The 20,148-nt window shown below is 37.6% G+C and overlaps 1 protein-coding gene across 1 annotated transcript in view; it reads left to right on the forward strand.

Annotated features, from left to right (window-relative positions):
* Positions 1–20,148, forward strand: part of SAMD3 (sterile alpha motif domain containing 3) — a 30,187-nt gene that overhangs the window by 826 nt on the left and 9,213 nt on the right. Inside the window, exons 2-4 of the mRNA XM_019612999.2 lie at positions 6,754–6,927; positions 7,238–7,322; positions 12,816–12,983. Coding sequence (XP_019468544.2) covers positions 6,754–6,927; positions 7,238–7,322; positions 12,816–12,983 — 427 coding nt within the window. The remainder of the gene's footprint in view (positions 1–6,753; positions 6,928–7,237; positions 7,323–12,815; positions 12,984–20,148) is intronic.

The following is a 20,148-nucleotide window of genomic DNA, read 5'->3' on the forward strand; positions in this document are numbered from 1 at the left end:
TTTGTAAAAAGACCTGTGAAGTTATAGCTTCAGTGTGGTTTGCTTTAAATGAAATAATGTGTTCTTTTATGTATTATTAATGCTGGTGAGTTGGCTTAAAATTTATCTGTATCTTACCTCTGTAGGTAGTTCTAACAACTTCTGCATTACTAAGAGAGCAGAGTAGAGTGTTTAGATACAAAACCACAGCAAGTGGCTGCAGCAATTGTATGGCTTTATCTTTCTTGCAGAATAGATTTTTGTTAACACTACAGAAACAGGCAGCCTTTTTGTTGGGCTCCAGAGAGGAGAACTTCTTGTTCCCTTGTCATTGTCTGTGAAGACTACAATATAGCATGTGGAGGGCAACTCAACGAATACATTTCCTCAATACCTGCTCTTCTCTAACGGAGTGCTAGCAGTCTCATGGCTCCTGGCAGCCTCATGTTTATCTTGTTGCTAAGACAGAGGCTGTCATTGCTTGTAAATGCCTGACACTGCTGTGAAAACCAGCATTTATTGGTTGGTTTCTGTCCTCTCTGCCTTTTCTCAGGGTGCTTGTTTATCAAAGGATACACATAACACATCACTTCTTTTTGCTGTTTCCAGTGTGACGGTCCAGATGTTTGCCTTAAGTGATGCCCTAGTACAGCTTTATTTGTACATTTGTTCTTCCTATAAAAATGTGCTCTGTGGCTTTCAAGTGCAGTACAACAGCTTCACAGTCTGAATGCCTTCAAGTCATTTGTGCAGAGCAGGTTTGAGAGCATAAACAAGCTAACAGACACTCTATCCAGCCTTGACAGCTTTGGACTTCTCATTTGCTGCAGATTTAGAAGACATGATTGTTATCCAAATAAACCTGGGCCTACAAGGTGTTAATACATGAACAAATTGGAAAATTTATTTTAAATTCAGCTTCATTTACTTTTAATAATTTATATTTTTAATAACTTTTAAAGAATTTATTTAAAATTGTCAATGTGGGCCTACAGAATTGCAAGATGCCATTATCCCTACATCAATATTATTGGTCTGTATTTAGTATTTTAAGAATGCACATATGAAACAATAGTTCTTAAAAGAAGTTTGACATTGGAATGTTCCCACATTTATGTACCTTTTATAGTTTATTTGTTCCAACGCAGAAACTGTATTGTTGAGATCGTGAGAACTATTTCCAGTGGATATTATATTTTTTTCCAGCTGGTTCATATGAGCATGAAAAATAGCCTTTTAAAAAACAAGCAGATGTGCAAAGTTTCTGATGATGGTCAGAAGCAGAAGAAAAGAAGTACTTCGTAGTTTTTTGGAAGTGCAGATATCAACTGCTTCCTCTGATTACACCTTTCAAAAAACTGATGCTTAGAGATTCCAGAAGCATAAGTTGCATTTGGCCCATTATTTAGAACATTGATTAAGTCTTTCTTCCATGCATTTATTCTAATACTTCTGAATCCACAATTTTTTTTTTAATAGTAGATTTTACATATCATACTCTCATATATAATTCATTTTATTTGGTTGATTTTAACAGTTCATCATAAATTCGGTTGTTATTTGATTTTCATAGAAACTTGGGTTGTGTTGGGTTGGGTTTGGTTTATATGGGATTTGGGGACAAATGTCTAAATTTGGGATTTGGATTTGAGGTTGCAAGAATTTCTGCTGCTTCACTTTTTTCTCAGTCTTCTTTATGTGAGAATTCAAATTCCCTATCATTGCAGAGGGAGGCTTAAGAATACGAACTTAAACTAAAACAAACAAACAAAAAATATCTCAATATTTCCCACTTGCTGCCGTAATATTTGCCTTAATATGAAGTCATGACAACTGATCTCATAGTTTTTGAACACTTGAGGTCAGCAGTTCTGAATATACGTATATGATGCAAGTTTTCCACATACGCACACACATGGGGGGGGAGGGGGAGGGGGAAAGAAAGAAGATTTTGTTAATTGTCTTCCATACTAGAAATAAGCCGAGACTTGAAGGCAATAGTAACTACTAGCTGCACTGCAGTGTCAAGATCTAGCAAAGTCACAGAAACAAATAAAAGTTATTTGGATATTGTAAAACACATGTGAGTGAAGACAAATAAACACCTTTAAAAATCCTGATTTAGATGGCAGTTCTGCCAGTCAGATTCCCCAAGGAGCATTTCTACTTCCCTTGTCTGTAACCTACAACTGTTGTGCTAGCATGAAACCAAAGCACAGAGTTTTCACTTCGGTAATAGAACTCTTGAGAACGTAAGCCATTAAAAAATCTTGACTCTCTAGAAGAAGCCTGTGTTTGCATTCTGTAAACTTTCTTTAAGCTGATTAATTGTGTCTGTAACTTCACGCTCATGCTGAGTCTGATGAATTCTGTAGGAACGATTTGCAGGAAAAGCTGGAACAGCCATGGAAAATGGATAGCTATCTTGTGTTGTTTTTCAGTTCCCGCTAGCTTGCTGAAGGATAATGTTGCTACAAGTAACTTGTTCAGTCTACTTGCCCCCATGTTTAGTGGCAATTGAAAAAATAAAAGACATCATCAAGCACTATGTAGATTGCAAACCCCTAGTTCTAGGGACTACGTATTTGTGCTGGAAGCAGGAAATGGCAGTGAAGAACATGAAGAAAAAGCCATGAAGAAGTCTTTAAACACAGACCTTGAAACTGTGAATAGAATAGAACTGTATTTTGAAATAATAGTGTTTAATCATCTGTTATTTTTTCTTTTGGTAGAAATAACTGTACGTCAACATTTAAGGCTGTAAAGATTAAAAGCATATTATATGTATGTTAGGGAAACAGAACACTTCATATAACTGCAGAGTCTTCCTTCACATCTGTAGGTTTCGGGCTTCCTTGCCTTCTCTCCTCACTCTGTGGCTTTGCAGCGCGGACTATTTTTCAACCTATGGAACTTCTGGCAGAACCTTCTGCTGACTTTCAGTTCAGAGGCTAGCCCTGTCCCTGTGGAGAGACAAAAAGAATCTGTGAGACTACTCATAGTGTGTCAAACATAGGAAGCCGCCAATATGAGTAGGGTTCTGGTTAGCTGTGATGTCCTCTAAGATGCTAGGACCCAAGATGATGGAACAGGCAGCAATGAATACCATAGATTTGTGGACTTGAGCCATCTGGAAACTTATTTGAATGATTGGAGTCCATCACTGTAGATGCATGAACTTTTGTCTCTTTTGCAATTAAAGAAGATATCCTCAGGGTTTTGGAGTCCCATGGGTTACATGATACATGTAGATGTGGGTTTATTTATTTAATTTTATTTCTTCTGTTCTCTTCTATGACTTCTTGAAATAACTTGATGCAAAGCAACAGGATTCCCAGTACCAGTAAGGAAAAGGACCTGAGACGGCAAGGGGATAATGGAGACTGCAACAGTCATTGGGCTGACTTAGTTGCATTGTCAAATGTCTCACAGACTGAGAGGAAAGACAGCAGCGTACCTTTTGGGATCTTAATTTTATCTTTGTGTCTCAAGTTGGAAGCAGGCCGCATTTTTGTACTTAAATTCTAACTGTAATTCTGTTCTTTGCTAACAAGGAAGTTCTTGGCTATATGCATAAATCAAAGTGCATGTGCAGTTTAACTGAACTGTTCTTCAAGGTAAACCAACATGCCAGTGATTGTTTCTGGGAATAACATTTAGAGTGTCATTTTCCAAACAAGCTTGTATTTCATTTAAAAATATTACTGCATATACGTAACATGACTGCCCTACAGCAATGATTTTTTGGGAAAGCTAGTAAAATGTCAAATATTTTGCACCATGGAGATTAAAGGAATTTTCTGATCTTGTTTGGAGAGTGACAAAGTACATTCTGTATTGGGAAAGAGTAAAGAGAAACTTGGAGCATGAGATGGAATTTGGAGAACCTTTTTTGTACTGACAGATGCAGAGGGCCTGGTGGAGGGGAGCATTCCCAAGGAATCATGGCACCTTAACAACATTTTATTTTTTTGAATTAAGTCACTATAATTATTTGGAAAACTAACTTGTAGCTGAGGTGGTAGAGAAAAACTGGAATGTCCTGTGTCATCCAAATTCCTGGAAGAAAACTCTTTTAACTTCAATGTAGTATTAGAAAGTGGCATTCCTTTATTCCTCAGATACATACTGGGTGACTTGACAAATCAAGCGTGCTCCCTCAGAGTTAGTATTCTAAGGTTTATTGAATACAGAAGCCCAAGTCTCATCCAATCTATTCTTAGCATACTTTCTCAGTTTTCTATCAGGAACTTAGGATGAGCATTGGGCTCAAGTTTGCCCTAGTAATTGCTGTTTTACATAGTGGTACTGAGTTTTGGAGTGTCCTCGGACTCAATTAAGTCACCCCCCACATTTCTAAGTGGAGTTTGTCAATGTAAATTATTCAGTCATTAATTCTGGGCAACCTTGCCTGCAGCAGGAGAGTTGGAACTACATGATCGTTGAAGTCACTTTCAACCCATGCCATTTTATTATTTACATGACAGTTTGTTGAAAATAATATTTAGTTACTGGCAGCCTGTCTGCTGCATCAGTGTCCTCAGTGACGCTGGTGAAAGTGCAGGATTCAAACCTGTAGGCTTTAAATTTCCTAACTTATGCTACACTGAACATATGAACTTTATTTGCATAGTGAGGATTTCTGAGTAATTTCAAAATAACTTTTTCATTTTTAATTATTTGTTTTAATTTGTTAATTATTTGTAACCAAAAAAACATTAGAATGTGTCTGCATGGATCTGTGTGTAATTTGTCTTTTTTTTTTTTTCCTGTGTGTTGTGAGACTGCAAAGTACTTATGCAAGTTTGCTACAGTACTTATGCAAGTTTGCTACAGTTTGCATCTACTGTTAACCATCTGTGCCCCACGAAAGCTGCTGAACTTGGAGATGCTGCATCCCTGACAATTTTGTACCAATTCTGGATTGGTAAACAGTAGTGCTGTGAATACTAATAGCTACTGTGATTAATATATATGAGGATCAGGTGACAGTATTTAAATTTTTCTTTTTAATATTTGCATCAGTTTTCAGTAGTGCTGAAATTGGTACAGTTGTATAATGTCTGTAGAGCTTTCACAAGCCTGCAAGCTACCAACTTATATTAAAAGACACTGAGACGTGGTAGCATAAAAAGGTTAGCAAGGTAGGGAGTTACTAATTTAATCAATAAGATAGTGAGGCCATAAGTATGGGCCCAAAATGAGCTGCCTCACAGAAGAATAGTATTTCAAAGTGCTATAAATTAAGCTATTACAGATGCTTGTCCCTTGGTATTGCAGTTAACACCCTTAAGATGTTGGCTGCCATGGCTTTTTCTTTACTTTCTTCCCTGAAAGAGGCTAGACAGAAAAACCTCCCAGTGAAGACAGCAGGCCTTGTTTAGAAGCTACCAAAGAGAGTTTTAGGAGTTAAATACTGTCTTGACTGAAGTATAGCAGTGTGTTCCTCTGTGCCATGGTTTTGTCTGGAATAGAGTTAATTTTCTTTGTAGAGACTCGTATGACAGGAGCTTTCTCTTACCAAGTGGTGATTGACTAACTGTAGGTGTATAAGGTGTAGATTTCAATAACTGTGATGACTGTTTTAATTTCCTTAAAAATAACTGGAGAGAAATAGATGAGAACAGCTGGTTTGATTTTAGATGTCTTTCAGTTGTTCCATCATCTATCAATAATGTTTCCTCTCTGAATATAAAGGGAGTCCAGATCATTAGATCAGATGTAGATATTTGTATATTAATATTGTGTGAGCAGATACTTTTTTCATCTGTAATGATAGCATTTTTAAAGATTAATATTATTATTATCATAGAATGGTTGAGATGGGAAAGAACATCTACTCCAAGGACCGTGCTACAGCACGGGTCACCCAGAGCAGGTTGCAGAATGTTTGAATGGCAGAAACTGTTTTTTCTATAAACTTGTTAGTTGCTTCCAAATCACTCTCTGCAATTTAAAAATTAAAGCAAAAATAAATTGCAGAGCTATATGTATAACAGGAGTTTTTAGCTATTTTTGGTGCCTCCCATTTTGAAATTCCTTTGTTGGCTCTGGGCTGCCAGTACTGGGAAGCTGTCTGAGGATGCTAGGACCATCTTTTAGATGCTTCAAGCTCAATCATCCTCTACTTTTTCATGTTTTTCCAGCGTCAGTTTGCTACTTCTGTAGAGGAGAGCACTCCTGACAGCTAGTGGGGATTTCCTGTCACAGGTTTTCACCAGCTAAGGTGTGGTATTTGCACATAGTGCTGATGGCTCTTCTTAGAGTTGTAGGTGTGGGTGACACACAGTGTGCTTTGTTTCTGGTCATTACACTGATTAACTGTCCTTATCCTGTTCTTTGCTTTCCCCTTTTGGAGGACAATCTCGGCTAATATCTTGCATAATAATTTATTCTATTAAGCTGTTCATTTTACAATCACTAGTAAATTAGAAGGACTGTAGGAAATGCACTATAAAAGAAGGTAGGTGATGGTTATCTTGCAGTGGTAGCGAGTCCCCAGTTATTACTTCTGCTGTGCCTTCTGCTTTCATTTAGTGAACACTTAGTGGCAATTCGTGTAATGTGGATTGATTATAGCATTTCATCTGATTTTAGCACCACATATTTTAATTGCAGCTTTTATGAGTACTACATAAAATGTAGAAATGAAGACAGTAAGCCTTGAATATGTACAGCGATAACTTTCATTCGTGTTGAATTTTTGATTGTATTTTTCCTTCATTCTTGTTTGCCTTATCAAAGAAGTGCTCATGATTATATAATCTTTTTCAGTGGAAATCTGAAATTATGTTCTGCAAGATGTAGGACATGTTCTTATACTTTACCAAATTTTCCTTACGATGTCAAGATGGTACTAGGAGAAAAAAAATACCCTGACCACAGTATGAGAATAAGGATTGTTGACTGTTTGCAAGCAGACATGACAAAGTACCTAGCAGGATCACTGTAAGTAAACACTGTTAGGTTTATTTTGGGTCATTACTAATTGGGTGCAGAATTAAATTTTCAGATGAATGTAAAGATATTCTTAATGTGCTTTCTTACACAGAGGAAGCTTAAGGCTGGAAACCTGTTGAAGTTGACATAAGATTTGCATGAAATCTTCAAGATGTTCTCTTTTTTATTTAGAGGGGAACTGATAGTCTTAGAAATACTTTGGGAATGTTTTGTCAGTTTAATATGCATCAGTATGGCCATCAGACAGTGTCAAATACCATTTAGAGCACCGACTCCTTCTTTGACCTTGTTTCTACAGGTATCCAAACAGCCAGCAGTACAACATTGTTGTCGGAGCTTTGATGCAGGCATATCCTTTCCTGAATGAAGATGGGAATGGCTTTGTAAGTACTGTAAACAGTAATCTATTGTTAGAATATTGAAATAACTCTTCCTTTTATTTTTTTTTCTTCCTAGCATAATCGATCACAAGAAAATAACACTTCAGAGCAAATCAATATCAATATACAATTCCTTGTATACTGGATTAATTCAGAGCTGTAAGCTTCACTTTGACATGCCTGCCAAATCACATTCTTATTTCATTATGTTAATCAAAGGTTAATCCAACTATGTGCCACTTCTCAAAGCTACCCTGAGATAATTTCAGAGACATAAAAAAAAAAAGTCCTTGGTCCCTTGTTGCTCATTGTGTACAGTTTTTTTTTCTGATTTGAATCCCTCCAAAGAATACATTTGAGTAGTGGTGATTTTGTTTTTCTTTTTTAAAATTAAAAAGAAGCCAAGTCTTTAAAAATAAAATAAAAGTTTTAAAAATCCAACAAAACAGAAACAAACCTTTCTGTATGCTGACTAACAGATTATTTACCCTCTTGCAATGTGTTATAATCATATGAATATTAGATATGTACCGACACAATGTTTTAGTTTTAGGTTTGCCAGGAATCTAGGCACAGATTAAAAAATAAAAATAGAAAGTTTTTAAACACTGCTTGGGATTTCTGATCTATAACTGAAAGCAATGGAAGAAGAAAACTCAAATTTGAACCACATTTTTTCCCATTCCCTTGTGACTTAAAATATGTCCATGGTCTCCAAGGACAGCATTCACCTTCTGACTTCTCATCATTGCTTTGCAATGTGATGCTTTTATAACTTCTTTTAAAATCTTGTGAGACTCAGAGGAGATTGTTAACTTTCAACATACATACAACATGCACAGTTACTGCAGAAAGCAAATGATTTTGAGAATAAAAAAAAAAAAGTAGAGGATTAGATGGTGGATATTCAAGGTCTGGATTCAGCCATCATCTGTAAGATGGGAGGGATGAAAGAAAACAAACAGCTCATGCAAGGGAGAAATGCAGCAGAAGAATGAGCCTCAGATCAGTGTGGCTTCATCCAGAAGATCTCTGCATGTCTCAATGGGAGACCACTGCCCAATTCTGGGCAATGTCATGGCTCCATTTGGCTGCATGGAGTGTACATCTGGGCTCTTGCAAAGAACTTTTTACAGCCTTAAAAATCTTAAAATAGAGATTCTAAGGATGGGCTCTCAGAGGAGTTTCATTACAGGAAAAGAATAGACTTACAGAAACCACCTATAAATCCATGCTATAATAACTAGCTTGTAGCTTTGCAGATTGATCCCCAAAGTGGTGCTCATGGAAACTACCTGGGAATCTTCCAAATGGTGGCACAGAGGTTTCAGAGCAGTTGTTCTGTGTCTTTTGATGGTTTTTTTTAATGCTTAGTAGAAAGCAAATGCAGAAAAAATCACCATCAGTAAGTGAGGAATTGCAGTTCTGAGTATCGCTAATAGAATGCTTCTGGGCAAACTCTCCACTGATTGACTTGAGTTAGAGAAATGTATTAAAGGTGTAGGTCTGTATACGAAAGTTTGGGGAAGGGAAAGGACAAATTAGCATTGTCACTGATCAGTGGTTGCTTCACATCAGACATTTCTTTTAGTTCCTCCACAATCATAGATAGTTGTATACTACAACAAGAAAGACTTAAAATGAACCCAACATCATATATATGTATTCTTTTCCATACACTGGGAAACTTTATCAGGAGCAGGTTATTTTTAACTCTCAAGCTAAATAGTTTGGAGCCCTCCACCAGAAATGGGTGTGTCTTAGCTGTTGGAATGATGCAGTGGAAACTTTTCTGGATTCATCCATGGCAAGCATGTGTGTATGTTCATGCCTTGGGTGGGCAGTGGCAGGCAGTTGTGCTTTGACAGAGAAAATGAAAATTTCATCCTTTGAGAGATCTTTACATTTTAGAACAGTTTTTTTGCTTCTGATCAAGAATATAACATCAAAGTGTAAAGAACTTGATTTAATGGAAAACTTCATATTGGGAGTGTTATTCTTGTGAATAGAACTACATTTTCGTGACAGGAACAAATTTCCTCATAAAGTGTTGAGGTTTTTTTCCCCATAAAACTGGGCGCATTTTGTTTTTATCTCCAAACTACTTTAAGTAATGTAAACATTGTATGCATAATGTAGAAACTGAGTAATACTATCAATCTCATTCCATTGCAAAGAGACAGGTTTTAATAAAAGGTTTAATGTTTCAAATTTTATTTGTAGATTATTTATAATCCTATTTTCTTGGTTACGATTTTCCATCTGAATTTGCAGTAGGGAAAAATTTTTTTCTGTGCTATGCTTAATATAACTGGGTAAGTTTTAAAATAAGGTTACTGATATCTTACCTGTGTGCTATAAATTTAAGAAGGCTATTCACCTCAGAAGTGGGAATTTCTTAGGATTTCTGATAAATTTTCCATAACATTAAAAAATAAATAAGAAAACTCACTTAAAAGGACTGGAGCACTTGAAATGAAACCAATTTCTCCATCCCCTTTTCAGATTGGCTTCTGGAAAGAAGTGTTTTAAAGTGATTACTGAATGAGTTTTTTTCTATGCGTTTTTCTTCTACGTAAAGAATAGTGTTACTCCAAATTAACACACTGACATTTAAATCTAAGTAAATAAATATTTATCTCTATTTCGTCATGAGATAAATTATTAGGCTTTTGATCTATGATGTAACAAAAGCATTATTTTCAAGTAATTACAGGAAAAATAGGCTTTAATATAAAATGTCCATTTCATAGCCACAGCAGTCAGAAGATGATTGGGGTGATAGTTTCTGACTACCTGCAAGGCATTATTATATTTTATTCCTCCTACTTCAGGAGTATACAAGAAACTTTTTGGAAGGAATCATTGACTCTATTTCATGTTGAAAACTGTACACTTTTATTTGGAAGGCAGAAGGGGGGTTAGTAAATGCTTACTCCTGTATAAGCCACTCTTGGAGTTCACAGTGCTCTGATCCCAGTGATACCCAGGATCACACTGTTGACATGCTTGATTATGCAACTGCTGCATGCAAAATGATTATTCTCTAGTAAATTACTGCTTTTAATCTGCGTGTAATCCGTTCCCTCCCATGGCAGATACACACAAACTAATCCTTGTACTACTTTATAAGCATGGTAAACGTTCCTGTTGCTATTTTTTTCTCCAGTATTCATAGAAAATAAAATAATTGGCTCAAAAATGCAACAAAACCATCCTTTTTAGAAGATAAGCTACCTGCTATGTAAACCACATAAATGCATGTCCTAGCAGTCTTGTTTACAGAAGAGGTATGTGAGAAGGGAGTTGCATGAGATTATGAGAATCCTGTTACAGAAATAGATATAGTTAAAACTCTTAACTTATTTGAGGACGGGCTAAAACAGCTGAATGTTTTGAACTTTGAGAGATATCTAAAGCTGCGCATAGGTATCAGTATATTCATCCATGTGGAAGAAAAAGCTAAAATATCTCCTAGCTAAATAAAGTTTTTCAAAAGAAAACAAACTGAAACTCCACAAAAATCCACAAAGAATGTTTAAATCTCAGTTGTTAATACAGTCTGAGATGATCATCTTTTAAAGTATTTTACCAGAGAAATGTTACATGAGGTTTGTTTTTAGCCCTGAAAATAAAGATTTTTACAAATAAACTGTGCTGGGCATATAACGCTAGGGTATCTGCATCGAACTGTAAATGTATAAGGTCAGAATTAGAAAGGGTGTTAAGGACCACTAGTGGTTCAAGCAGATGAAGTGGGATTTCCAAGGCAAGTGGTCACCTTGGTTTTGGAAACAGTACTGGGGCATAATAAAACCAATGCTGTAAATGCACATGATGAGAAGTCTGTGCTCTATTTCTTCTCATTACTAAGTAAGGCCAGAATCCTAAGTCAGACATTTACACACTAGAAACACAGATGGGTTCGTTTTCTTTCCAGTTCTCAGAAGCTTTAGCACAGCTGCCAGAGAGAGGACACTTCTGTGAGGGCTGCAGGTGGTGATAGAAAGTGCCCCACTGGGAGTGTGCATCAGCCTTAGTCTGCTCTGTAAAAGCTGAGGGAAATGCCACAAGGCCCAGGGCCTGTGCATGAGCTGAGATTTCTCACCATTAATGTATCTGTTGCTTTTAAGAAAAGAACCTATTATCAACTAGCACTCCTGGGAGGTGGGAGCAGCAGAAGAAAGGCAAGGTCACGCTACTGCCTAAGAGATACCCTCCCAGTCACCCCATGGGTGAGAAAGGCTGGCATGTCAGATTCCTGCTGCAAAAGCACTGTACTGCCTAGTGCAAACTTGAGTTCAGTAGAAGTACAGTCGACCTTGCGTAATTAAGGACATATTTTTGGTAGGGAGCTTGGAGTAATTCTTATGTTTATAGTGGTTTTTAGCATCAGTGAGTATAGGCTCAACTTGGAGTCCATTTTAGAAAATGAAATAACTATCTGAATCTCTTTTGTCACATCTTGTCACTTGTTTTGTTTGTTTCTTATGACTATTGAAAACTCCTCAATAACTAAAATAATCAGTTGTTTTGTCAGATCTTCAAAAGCATTTTCACTTCTTGCAATTGCAGGCTTTGCCTGCAGAAATGCATAATAGCCTTTGCTTAGTGGCTTCCTCCCTGCGTGACTGCAGTTGCTGTTGTGTTCTGCTGCGAGGCACCCAGCTGGGGACAGGTGGGCTGCTGTCTCACTATAATGTCATGGATATTGCTGTCCACCCAGCTCTCGGAAGTAGCATGCACCCTGGTTTTTCTCTTCCCAAATGAAAAAGACAAAATGTCACAGAAGCAGGGAGCAAATTAGTTCTATCTTTGGCTGCTGAGTGGGGAAGTGCCTTTAAGCTGCAATTTATACCCTCTGAGGCAACTCATAAGCACTAGGACCTACTTAACTGACCCTCTTCAGCAGCAGTAAGTTCAGTTTAATAGCATGTTTGATCCACTGTAACTGCTGGCTCCCTGCAAAAGGGAAATTCTCACTCTATTTTTCTGCTTCCTTGTATTAGATCTAATACTCATAGAGCTTCGCAACTAGCCAGGTACTGTTTGAGGCAAAATATTAGGTTTTTGGGGCATCAGTGAACTGATCTGACTCACCACATAGTTTTGTTACCTGATGTGATAGAGATAATATCCAAAAGTAAGAGCTAGAAAAAGAAAACGATATGGTTTTGCTGATAGCTCTGGTGATCTTGTCTATATCTATCCCTACCCTTAGATTCATTGACTGGGGTACCTGGGAAGCTGTGTAGGTTCCAGAAGGCCTTTTGATTAGCACTCGTTGAGGCAGATCATCACAGGTGCTTGTGCATCTCTCCATCCTGAAGCTACCACTATGCTGATGCAAATATATGAGCTTTCTCATCATATTTCTGTTTAGTGGCAAACTATTAAAAAAAAAGATTAAAACTAAGTAACCCGCGTTAGGAATGGAGCAAATCCTTACAAGATACTGGCAATGAGAGATTTTTATTTGTTTATTTTATTGTGCAGTTGGTGTGGAAACGGGCGCTTAAAGATCGTTTCAAATATGTGCGTAGAGCCATAGAAGATGATGAGCAAGTTTTGAAGAACAAATGCAAGTTTGGCCATAGGAAAGGACAGAGCAGGAAATCTTCATCTGTTGAAAACAAACCTAATAACGTCAAAGCACAGAAAATGGTAAGATTTCTGTGATCTCATCCTGTTTACATTTTTCTCAAATAGTTTCTTCTGTAGCCAGATTTTGGACTTATTTTTTTTTCCTGGAGAACTGAGCATCAACAGTAGAGCTGAACCCAACATTTAATTCTTTGTACATTTGATATCATTTATATATGTCTCCAATTGGACATAAAATTCTTCTATTTTTAATGCAGTGTTCCCATTCTGCCTTAGGTTATACATCTCCAGTTACAGTGAAAAATAGAGGTTTTATGTCTAAGAGCTGAAACCTGTAAAAATAAGAATGCGAAGTGATGTTTAAGAAGGCATGAAATGGCCATACCCTACTACCATATCACATTTTGTTATATACTAGCTATTTGCATTAATGCATAATATACTTAGGGATGCTTACGAATGTATACATGTAGATGCAGTATTTCCCTTTAGTTAGAGAACTTACAAAGAGCTGCTAATGCCCAGTATGTGTTTGAAGCACACTAATTATCTCGTACACTTTCATACGTTCCAGTTGTGCTCTGGCAACACACCTCACACTCCTTTCAGTGCTACAATTAAAATATGGTAAAACTTAATTACAAGAATATGATAAAGAAGCTATTCAGTCAATTAGTTTATGTATACTGCTAACTCTTTACCAGGCATATATCTATCTTTGGGGAAGCCAGAGTGGTTTGCCTGGCCCATTTTTGCATAAGTTACACCTTTAGCTGTAGCTTTTCTACCTAAAAACCACATATATGTATTAGAGGGTTCAGTGATTTCTGGATATCTCCTCCTAAGTAATGTGTGCATGAACAAACAGTTTCTTCTTCCTGCCTGCTTTAGTTGGAAGGTTTGCAGAGTTTATGAAACAAGAAACAAAATTTGGGTGCAAAATAATAAACAGCCTTGCATGTGGTAAAAGAGAAGCAATAGGCTTTCACATGTGCATCAAGTCAGCCTTAATTTATCTGTTAATGCTTGGGAAGGGCAAGTCTAGGTCTTTATCACATCAGCTACTATCACTATGATCCCATGGGAATGCATGCTCAACTTCTATTTCCTATAGATGAGGTGTAATCACAGTGTGCCATGTCTACTCTGTAAGCAGAGAATGCTATTCCCTTTGTGCTGCCCAAGGCCATCACTGGTCACTCCTGGCTTGCTCTAGAAGTTGAAGAAGGAAGCACATTCCCAGACATTTCCTGCTGGCTGTAGAGTTGTAAATGAGTAAGGGTGAAACTAGAGGGTGACAGGATGCTGAGCTATCCGTGAACATTTTCCCCCATATCCTAAACAACAGGGAGGTATAAAAGGAAGAATTAACACTTGTTATGCTTGGGAACTAATCCTATAAGACAAAGGGAATCATGCCTTAGTTTTAAAGGTGTTTCTAAGTAGAAACAAAACAACTGGGCTCTTAGAGCCAGATGTTTGTTATTACAAAAGGTAAAAGTGCACACCTGAACAAGATGTTTTTTTAGCATTCTTTAAATAAGTGCATTTCCTATATTTAGCAAAATATATAACAGTAACTTCCTGCTTGTCTTTGGCAATAACTATTTTGTAATCAATTTAAAATGCTAAACAGAATATCATAGCCTCAGAAAATAAATATTTGGTGTAGAAGCCAATACCACAAGCAAAATATTCAAATTATCATTAATCAGCCCCCCTTGCCTTCATCCCTTTTACAAGCCTGGAGGAATAGGTTGGTGAGCCCATCAGGATTATTTAAGGGCGGGAAGTGAATTCCAGAGTAAGGAGATTTTTGGAGAATGATCAATGGAAGATTTCTAACCACCTTGCATCCACGCTTTCCCTTAGATAGGCAGAGTAGGACACTTGGAGCATTATAGGTCAAATGCAATGGGGAAGCAGTGCAGATGAAAGTGCACATCTGTTCCCAATGGATAACATACCCACCAGTCACACAGCTGACTTCTATTCAGAAACTAAAGCTCCGTATAGTCACAAGCTGCAATTCCATTGAATGCTTGTTGTTTCAGTATAACCTCGAATTGTTAATGGTATGGAGGTGACTCTTTACCCCTGAGGCATTCCTTAGCGTAGGTGGTATTTGCTTTTACATTAAAAAAAGAAAAAAGAAAAAAAAGTTTGCTACTCTTGCTAAAGACTAAAGTCTTTGACTGCTCTTCCAATCTCACCAAACATAAACAAATAATTAAAAATTGCTTGCTAGTGATGTTTTGGGAGCCATAGATGATCTCTATCACTTTGCCTGCTCAAGCCCTGTCACCAGCAGGCATTCCTCCTCCAAATACAACAGGATTGTTACTTGGCCTCCTATATAGGCAGGATATTTCTTCCAGATGCAGCACCCAGCTTTATCTTCAAGACTCTTTAAAATATCTGCTTATGTGCTACTTTTTAGAAAGCACTATATCCAACTATATGAAAGACTATTCTCCCTTTAGTATCATTAGTATATTCCTAGCTAGAGTCAGAAGAAAAGTTCTGAGCAAGTGCAGTATGAGGGCCATAAAATCATAATGAATACACAAAAAGCCATGCTGGATTTACCTGTCACTATAGCCCTGATGGAAGTTTCACTCAGAATGATGTTCCCTAAAAACAGCCATCAGGCTGAGTGAGCTTCTGTTGGAAAGAAACTTAAAATGGAACTTGACGCAAACCACCTCCAGCCAAATGTAACAGGACGAGCCCTAGACTTGGAGGGGCTGGAACAGAGAGGAGACCACAATCCCTCTTTTAAGGCCTACAACTTCTTACAGTCTCTGGAAGACTGCTGGGCTTCTCTGAAACAGTTGTAAAAGATGTAAATTTGGTGTTAGGTGTGAAAAGGAGAAATAAGCACCGATGAGGTGTTAAGATAGGAGTAGATAATTGCAGATACTTCACAGATTTGTCACACTCAGCAGAACTGGAATAAACATAGTGAAAATCATATATAAAAAGGCATCAGCAGGCCACCTCCTTTTTGTGTTTATGGGATTGAGATGAAATATTTTGACAAGTACTTAAAACAGGAAAAGTGGAAGGCTTCTGCAGGAACTTAAGCTCATGCAGTTGGACATCAGTCAATATTATTCATGTACAGGAAAGATAAGCAGCAATGTTGAAAATTGTGAATATGCAAAAATTCTATGGCAGGAGAATCAGATGAAAACTAGAGAAGATGCCTCTGGCCCAGACAGCATCCCAGGTGGAAGCTGAGATGTGATACTGTATGTGATTGTTTTGACATTATGGTGCAATACAAGAGCAATGAAGGTGCTGAGAACATTCTTGTCATAAGACTGAGACTTCCCCTTCACTGATGAAACTTCAGAGAAAGCTTCCTTCGGAGAAAATGAATGGGCCTCCTATCTTTAAATAGAAGGAGGGTTGCAGAAAAGCAGTGTGATGGGCTTTCTGACTTTGGTCAAAATCCGTGGGTGACCAGAGCTAAATTAAATGATGAAGCCTGGAAGATCTAACCTGCATAAAGAACCTGATTTAGGGCAGATGTAGAAAACAGTTTTTTTACAAGTCAGCATAGAGGTGCTGATTATTGAAGGACATCAACCATTTAATGAGGTGAAACAGATGATCTCTGTTGTCTTTTTTGCTTAGGCTCTTCATCTGTGTAAAATATTGCCGCTGTCAGACTGATATTGAAGCTGGGAAGCCTCTGGGGTGGTCTTAAGGCTGACTGCAGGGAGGTGAAGCCGAACCTTTTGTTTGCCTCATGGCACTCCACTGGTTTCCCACTCATTGTGATCAGGAAATCATCTTTTCTGATGAAAGAAGTAAACATGAACGAGTACTGCCAACTCTGAGCTGGAGTTTCTTTTATCTCAATACAACTTTAGATTTGAAGGCCTTGTAGACATTTCGTAGGAGCATGTTAGTCTTTGAGGTGTTTAAAACAAATGGACATCTTGTTCATCAATGAGATTATGCCACTGCAGGAACTGCAGGAACTTGAAACAAGGTTTCAAGAAATGCAGAGAGTGTGAGGGTTGGCAGGAGATCCCAGGGTGTGGGTGAAAAGGGAAAAAATGAAGGGGAGAAAAGCCATTAGAAAGTAAAAGAGGAAACCAAATTAATTAAACAAGTGCAAGATTTTCAAAGTTTTAACTTGATGTGCAGGAGATACAGAAACTTCTGTGAGCCATGTGGTTGAGGGATGCTGTTGGCAGCTACAGAATTAGGTTTCATCTATGCAGTGGATGTTGTACACTGGTGAAGCAGGAGTGACAGCCCATTTTCCTCTAAGATTAAAAATCTCAAAATGTGCTTGTATGTACGCACAGCCAAAGTGTGAAACTGGATTTACAAATGATCATTCAATGGTTGCATTGATGTAATGTGGCTTTTCCACTAAAACTTTGATGTATGCACATAGTGTGTGGCATTGCTTAGTTAAGATTTTAAAGCACTCTGATAGTCAAGTGAAAACCTTTGAGCACAAATTGCTAGTGCATACATTATACCTCACCCTTTTTCATATCATTCAATATCTCCATTGTTCTGCGAGTTAATGTGAAGGGGTGAAGTATGGGCAGTTCCTTGACAGAGGATAACAGATTTCACCCCATTTTGCTTTTGCTGTTTTGTAGTTTGCAAATTAGAAAGCATCTGTGGTCAGAAATAAAATGACTTATATGGCTTTGAAAGTTTGTAATTAATATTGGCATGCAAGTCTAGCTCTGTAAGTATATGCCTGGCTCAAAAGAGTAATTATGTATAATTAAAGCAGAGCCTACTTTAATTAAATATGAGTCAGTTTGGATCCTTCAGTAGGCTACACGTTCATCTTGCATGAGAGCAGTCTGCCTGTGCTGTTTCCCCAGACTTTGTGTTCAGCTTTTGGACATGAAGGGTGCCATGACTGCGATACTTTCTCAGTTCGCTCCCACTTTTGGGGACAAGAAGGTGGGCAATGAGCTGTGCATAATTTATTGCTTATGTTTCAGATTCAAACTTACTACAGATTAGTCAGATTTTCTTTTTCACTTGATCATTCCTTTCCCAAATAAAATAACTCAAAAGATATACTTTGTATTAAACACCATTTCGATGAACTTGAAAGTTGCCACAGGGGGAAAAAAAAAAAGGAACTGTTTTTTGCAATAGTGGAATTAAAAACTTTTCTATACACTGTTTTTATGAGATACAATGTGTCAGAATGTATTCCAAAAAGAAGAGTAAGACCCGCTTTCCAGTAATTGAAGATCAAGACACAAGATTCAGATTATCATGAGTAGCTACTGTGAAAGCCATTTCTTATTCTGACGAGGTTATAAAACCCATTTAGTAGAAAAGATTAGCCCAGGCAAGGGTTGCACCACACTCCCAGTGAGCATGCAAGCGTCGTATTCTTTGTTTAGGCAAAGAGAAAACACTGAAATTGCTACTGCCAGGCTTGCTTGCATCAGTAACTTGAGAATTGGTGCCAACTCTGATGGAAGTAAACTCAGCAATCAAGAACTGTTAAGCAGTAGCAATACTATAAACAATAACATAACTTGCACTGGCACTGAGCAAGGAAATTAGGAATGCCTTTTCAAGGAAATCTTATATTAGTTGCGGGGAGCTGCTAAGATAACTGTAAACAGCATAATGAAAAACAATGTAACAGCTGTATCAATGTTACCGCTGGTCAGTAAGATAGTCACAAAGTATGGTGTAAAAGAGGAGCTCCCACAAGGGCATCACCAGTCCTGTCTGTGTGATTTTTATTACCATCTAACAGTTTCTACCTTTTCCAGACAGCAGATTAGTGGAGACCCCTAAGGAATATTCCTGAGCTGTCCCAGGTGAAAGATCTGAATCTGTGGTCTGCAATGAGTAAACCAGTCATGTGCAGGGCTGTCTACTGGTCCTATCTCAATTCACTGTCTAAAACCAAAGAATTAGTGGATTCTGTTGGCATTCTTTGTGAAACAGACCTTGATCACTGTCATTAGCAACAGCTAGGCTACATTTACTATTCAGGAACTGGGTATACTCTTGTGAGGAGCAAGAGATGCTTGCTGTTCTCGCTAGAGGACTTTTCATCACTATGTGGTTAGTCAGTTATTTCACTTTGGTGTTGACATTAATGAGTTCTAGGATTTATGACAGTGGCTTCCAACAGTAATTGAAAGCTTTTATACCTTGTTAATGCACATCATGCATAAAAATTCTTCCTTCCCTCAAAGAGAAGTAGCAACTTCTCTACTCTAACTGGGACACTCATAAAGTGCTACAAGGTACAAGTTGGGGCTTTTAACAAGATCCTAACTGCTATTTTTACTAGTAGTTCTGGCCATATCTTGTGGGGAAAAATAACCATGATTCATGAAATGGACAGTATGGAATTGGGGCTCTGTGTTTAAACACCTACTTCCTAGCAAACTACTAACTATCCTCATGGTTCAGGAAGTGTGACAGGTGAGGGATTTGGACCATAGTTGTTTAATGCATGTATGCTTCACTGTTTAAAGGTTAGCATCTTAACACAATCTGTTTGTATGCGGTTCCAGTAAAGCTGTGGATATCCTCTCTGGGAAGTGTGACAGTCAAAAGCCATCTGCAGCACAAGCAGAGTCCTATGACCTGTGTGTGTCCTAGACCCAATGACTTTAGTCATAGATACTTGACATGGCAAGAAGTTAAGAGTGGTTATGAGCATAGGCACTCAAGGATTTGTCCCCTAGAACTGTCATTCTTCCCTTATGAAAGGGCTTAAGAGTTTTCGTAGGGCCTCAGGCAAGGTCTAGGCTATACTGATGTAAAAATGATGGATATATCCTGCTTACCTCATTAACTTTCTTGCTGCATACTTTTGTCCTCTTTTTCTATTCTATTCCACTGTATTTCTCATCTGCTTATAGCAAAAAAAAAAAAAAACCAACCAACCAACCAAACAACAACAACAACAACAAAAACAACTTCATTTTAAAGGTATACAAAGTAAATTCTCATGTTCCAGTAAAGTTTTTTTTTTTTAATCCAACCCCTATTATTTAAAAATAAAGGAATTTCTTCCTATTATTCAGCAAGTACGTATATTGCCATTAAAACCATCCTATGCCAAAAAAACATTAAATATTACCAACCAACACTTATTATCACTGCAATGGAAATTGATGTTACTGGTGACATGACTGAAAATCAAGCCAGGGGAAGGATTATTTATTTAATTAGACACCAAAAGAGGAGATCTTTA

This window comes from Meleagris gallopavo, chromosome 2 (genome assembly GCF_000146605.3).
Source record: "Meleagris gallopavo isolate NT-WF06-2002-E0010 breed Aviagen turkey brand Nicholas breeding stock chromosome 2, Turkey_5.1, whole genome shotgun sequence".
Lineage (NCBI taxonomy): Eukaryota > Metazoa > Chordata > Aves > Galliformes > Phasianidae > Meleagris > Meleagris gallopavo.